The sequence below is a fragment of the Myotis davidii genome, unplaced genomic scaffold (assembly GCF_000327345.1).
Source record: "Myotis davidii unplaced genomic scaffold, ASM32734v1 scaffold653, whole genome shotgun sequence".
NCBI lineage: Eukaryota > Metazoa > Chordata > Mammalia > Chiroptera > Vespertilionidae > Myotis > Myotis davidii.
Genome location: NW_006285129.1, coordinates 787,333 through 791,732, shown reverse-complemented (window position 1 = coordinate 791,732; position 4,400 = coordinate 787,333). Strand labels below are relative to the sequence as shown.

Below are 4,400 nucleotides of genomic sequence, written 5' to 3'. Positions count from 1 at the left end.
TCCTGTGTCCGAGGGAATGGAATTTCCTGGTCACTTCGCATCATCACGGGTCATTTCGTGCCAAGTCCCACACACACACTTTCCCTCCACCCAGCTCTGGCCAGGTCCCTGGAAAAGGAACAGAACCGTCCTTGTTCCCTCCGCTGCCCGGTTCCCTCTCTCTCCTCTCCCCCTCTTTTCTTCTCTCTCCTCCCACCATCCACTTCTGTCCACTCAGCTTTGAGCCAGGGGGGTGTTGGGGAGAGTCCAATCTCAGTACAGCTTGTCTGGTGGTGTTGGGGGTTTCCTCTCATTCTTCATTGTTGTCTCCATCACCCCCCCACCCCTGTCTCCAACCCTTACCACAGGCTGCCACCGCCGTCACTACAAACCCTGTGACTGACTTCCCCATTGACCACAGCTCTGCTCTCTGGACAGCTGTGTTCTGACTTCCACCCTGTCTTGTAACTCCTCCCTCCAGCGGTGGGAAGGGAAGTAAGAGAAAGGACCTGGGTCCTTCCCTTCCTTAGAAGCTGTATCTCAGTGTTTGTGTGATCTCATCTCGGGGCTTTTTAAAACACCACCAACAACTACTCAGTTCTTAGATCCGTCTAGGTTGCCGGAGCTTCAGGGTTCAGGGCCTGGGACAGGAGGGACAGGAGGTCCATATTCATGCATTTATAGTATTTATCAAGCTGCCCTATGTGGAAACGTTGAGCTTGCCTGTGTTACAGGACTGCGGAAACGCAGTGAGCACAGAGAAACTCAGCTGTGCCCTACCCTGGCTGGCAGTCATGAGAGTTCTTCCTGGGGCACTAACGCTTTGGAAATTTCCTTGGGGATGGAAGTGGTGAGGACGGAGGAGAGAACAGGTCACAGCATGAGGGGAGGAGAGAGGGGGAGAGAGAGGCGGGCGCGGAGCAGAGTGGCACGATAGGACATGTGAAGAGGGCGGGGAAGGCTGGAGAAAGATTCCTCCTGGCCTGCAACCTGTGCCCAAGTCACACACCGGAGATACGGCCATGCCACGGGGGTGCACGTGCAGGGGTGCAGTGACATAGAACACAGAGAAACAGTGTGTGCAGCCTTGAGGCAAGATCTCAAGGTCAAGTCATAAAGGCACTGCTGCTAAATGTCTTTGGGAGGGGTTGGATCTCAGTTGAGGGAAAGGAGGAGGAACAAGGGCAGGGAATCGAAAGAGAGGGAGGGAATTTCTCGCTGCGGCAAGTCTTTCTTGAGGATCAACCTGCCGTACTTAGTTACCTAGGACTTAGGGGGTCGAGGTCTTAAAGAAAATGTAGGTGTTGAGGGTAAGGTAAGGGAAAGCGGGGGAGGGACAGGGGCGGAGGCCTTGTTTGTGAGAACAAAAAAACCACCATTTCCTCTTCAAAGTCACTTCGCTGCCCATCCCCTTCTGGCCTGTACCCAGGGAGAAGGGAGGTAGAGCTTGTAGTACCCCCCAAAATGTGCTCATTTATGCCAATAGCCTTTGGTCCCCTCCCCTCCCATCCTCCTAGATGCCTCCAGCCCCCTTCCTCTCCCCTGGTGCCCGCAGCTGCTACGCCTTAACCCCTGGGTGCCCTTTGGGTCTTTTCCTTCCTTTGAGAGTCTCCCTGTGAGGTTCTGCCGTTGGAGGAGGTTAGTGTCGGCACAGGACTAGGGCTTTTAAGGGAGAAGGCGAGTCTGAGCTCTGTAGGAGGCTTCTCAGGGAGGGAGGGACTCCCCGTTAACCTTTCTTCTCTCTCTCCTTTCTGCTCCTCCAGGGTTCCAGGCCTGAGGAAGAGAACCGTGCGCCTGCCTGCCCACCTCACTCCCTGGCCCTGCTGGTTTCTCAGGGTCTGAGACACGGGCCTTTTCCGCCGGCGTGAACCCAGGGTGTTGTGACACCTGAAGGCAGTGAGGAGTGGGCGGTCCAGGCACCAGGGCAAGAGCCCTCTGGGGCCTCGGGCAGCAGAGTGAAACTGGAACCATCAGGGAACATGAGTGAATTTTGGCACAAACTGGGCTGCTGTGTGGTAGAGAAACCCCAGCCGGTGAGCGTCCCCGCCCCCACCCCACACGCACAGAAATCAGTGACCGTATCCTGTGGGGGAGGCTCACCGTCTGGGACCTGCTGTCTAGAAAGCACTCTTCTAGCCTCCCTCTCTGTCGGGGTCGTTTCGGTGGCGAGGCAGGTGTGTAGCACAGTACAGGGGGACTGGGTGATGGGAGAAGTGAATCGTCCCAGCTCTCACTTCCTGTCCCTGTCCCTTCTGAGTTGGGTGGGGGTTGTAGGTGGAGCTTAATACCTGTCAGTTTCCCCCATTGTTTCCTCATCAGCCAGGGGTGACTTTGATGTGTCCTTTCCTTGTCCAGTATTCACTCTGCTGGCCACTGCCCTCACCGCCCTGCCTGTGTCCTCTCTGTGTTATTCCAGCGTTGCCTTTCACACCCTAGTGATGTATTTCCCTGTTGTAACGCCATATTCCCTTTCCTACCGGGCCTTAGCTCTTCCCTTAGTGGTTTTCAAGACTCTTTTTTCCTTCCTCCACTGTGACTGCAGGAGGGGCTTTCAGACATAACTCCCCTATTTTCTCCAAGCAGAAGAAGAAGAGGAGGCGGATCGATCGGACCATGATTGGGGAACCAATGAATTTTGTCCACCTGACTCACATTGGCTCCGGGGAGATGGGGGCCGGAGATGGACTTGCCATGGTAATAAGGGAATGTTTGATATGGGGTTGTGGCCTAGAACGGTTCCTCTTTGAAAGTTCGAGCAGGGGTCATAACAGAATGCTTGATGGGGAAGTAAGCAGCGAGGATTCTAGTCCCGGTCACCAGTTGGGTAACCCTAGGACCTTGGCATTTCAGGTCTCTGGCCTCGGCTCCCTCATCTTTACAGTTAACAGGTTGTTACTAATTGGGGTGGGAGATAGATATGTCTTTAAGAGTTACTTGGACGGCTTTTCCCCAAAACCGTATCCCTTCCTTCTATTCATTAAGAACTGCTGTCTCAGTGCTGTAGTAAGTCACATTGTGGTTGGGATGTTAGGGCAGGAAAAAGGCCGAGCACCTCTGTCCTCAATAACATCTAATATGTATTTTGCTCTCAAAATAAGGGAAACGGGGATGGAGATAGTGAAAGAGTCTTTTCACCAATTGCAGAACTTAGATAACTATGCTTGGGTCCTTTGTGGGAGGATCTTATAAGTAAAAGAATACTTTTTTTTTTTTTTAAGTCCTCACCCAAGGACATGCTTTTATTAATTTTAGAGAGAGAGGAAGGGAGAGGAACATTGATGTGAGAGTGAAACATCAATTGGTTGCCTCCTGCACATGCCCCGATGGGGGAATCGAATCCATGACCTTCCGGTGTATGGAACCATGCTCCAACCAACTGAGCCGCACCAGCCAGGGTGTAAAAGACTAATTTTTGTCTCATCCTCACAAAGGTCAGTGTGAAGGGAGGCATGGGAACCTCCCTTGGAAGAATGGTGATTGATTTTAACCTTTCCAGAGGATTTTCTCTTCAAGGAGATGGGGTCAGCCTCTTCCATGGAGGGCACAGGGGAGATTCCTTACTGTGAGACAGGAAGACTTGGGAGAGTTTCACATGTGCTTTCCCACAGACAGGTGCTGTTCAGGAGCAGATGAGATCCAAGGGAACCCGAGACAGGCCATGGAGCAATTCTAGGGGCTTGTAGCTCCAACAGGAATGGTGAGTAAAGAGAGAGCACCTCCAGCACCTGCTGGGCTCTGCCTTGGAACCCTGATCCTCTGCAAGAAAGGGAATCGAGGGAAGGAAGAATTAGACCGGGAGAGGTAGTGACCTGGGATCCAGAAGAGCAGAGAGAAAGGGATGTGCAGACAGGAAAAGAGAAAAGAGCGCGCTGTGGAACTAGTCTGCACTAGGCGGTGCCTTTCTCCCCGAGACCTTGGTGTTCTCTGAGGCTAATCTTTTTTTTCTTTTTTTTTAATCAGTTTTTGCTGTCTGAAGTCTCCACTCTGTGCCCAGCCCAGAAGAGATGCTGCCTCCACCAGGTCCTCCGAGAACCAGTGTCCTCAAGGCCCCTTTTTTTCCTTATCTGCCTGATAGTGCCTCAAAAGGCTTGGGGGCTGGACTCCCCCCTCCCTCCTCTGGCTGTAGCCCCTCCTGGAGACGGGGTCAAGGCAGCAGGACTGACCAAGTAACTACTGGTTGGCCAGAGGAGCTCAGCTGAAGCCCTGGACACTCTCAGATCTGAAATGGGAGTTTCTGGAAACCTGGAATGAGTTCCCTCCTCCTGAATGACAGTCTGGGTGCCACCCGTTTTTAATCTATTAGCCTGAACTCCTTAAATGGCAGGTGGGTGAGGTTACCACGCTGGAGCTGGCTTTGCTGAGAGCTCCCTACCTCTCTGCCCTTCTCCTTCCTTCTGGAATGAACTGAGGCAGACCTCAAG

At 53.0% G+C, this 4,400-nt stretch overlaps 1 protein-coding gene across 1 annotated transcript; it reads left to right on the top strand.

Annotated features, from left to right (window-relative positions):
• Positions 1–1,742: 1,742 nt before the first annotated feature.
• CDC42SE1 (CDC42 small effector 1) lies at positions 1,743–4,394 on the top strand. The gene is made up of 4 exons (XM_006755673.1): positions 1,743–2,012; positions 2,563–2,673; positions 3,588–3,676; positions 3,940–4,394. The coding sequence occupies exons 1-3, from the start codon at positions 1,959–1,961 to the stop codon at positions 3,660–3,662; spliced, it is 240 nt and encodes a 79-aa protein (XP_006755736.1). The 5' UTR covers positions 1,743–1,958; the 3' UTR covers positions 3,663–3,676; positions 3,940–4,394.
• Positions 4,395–4,400: the final 6 nt, after the last annotated feature.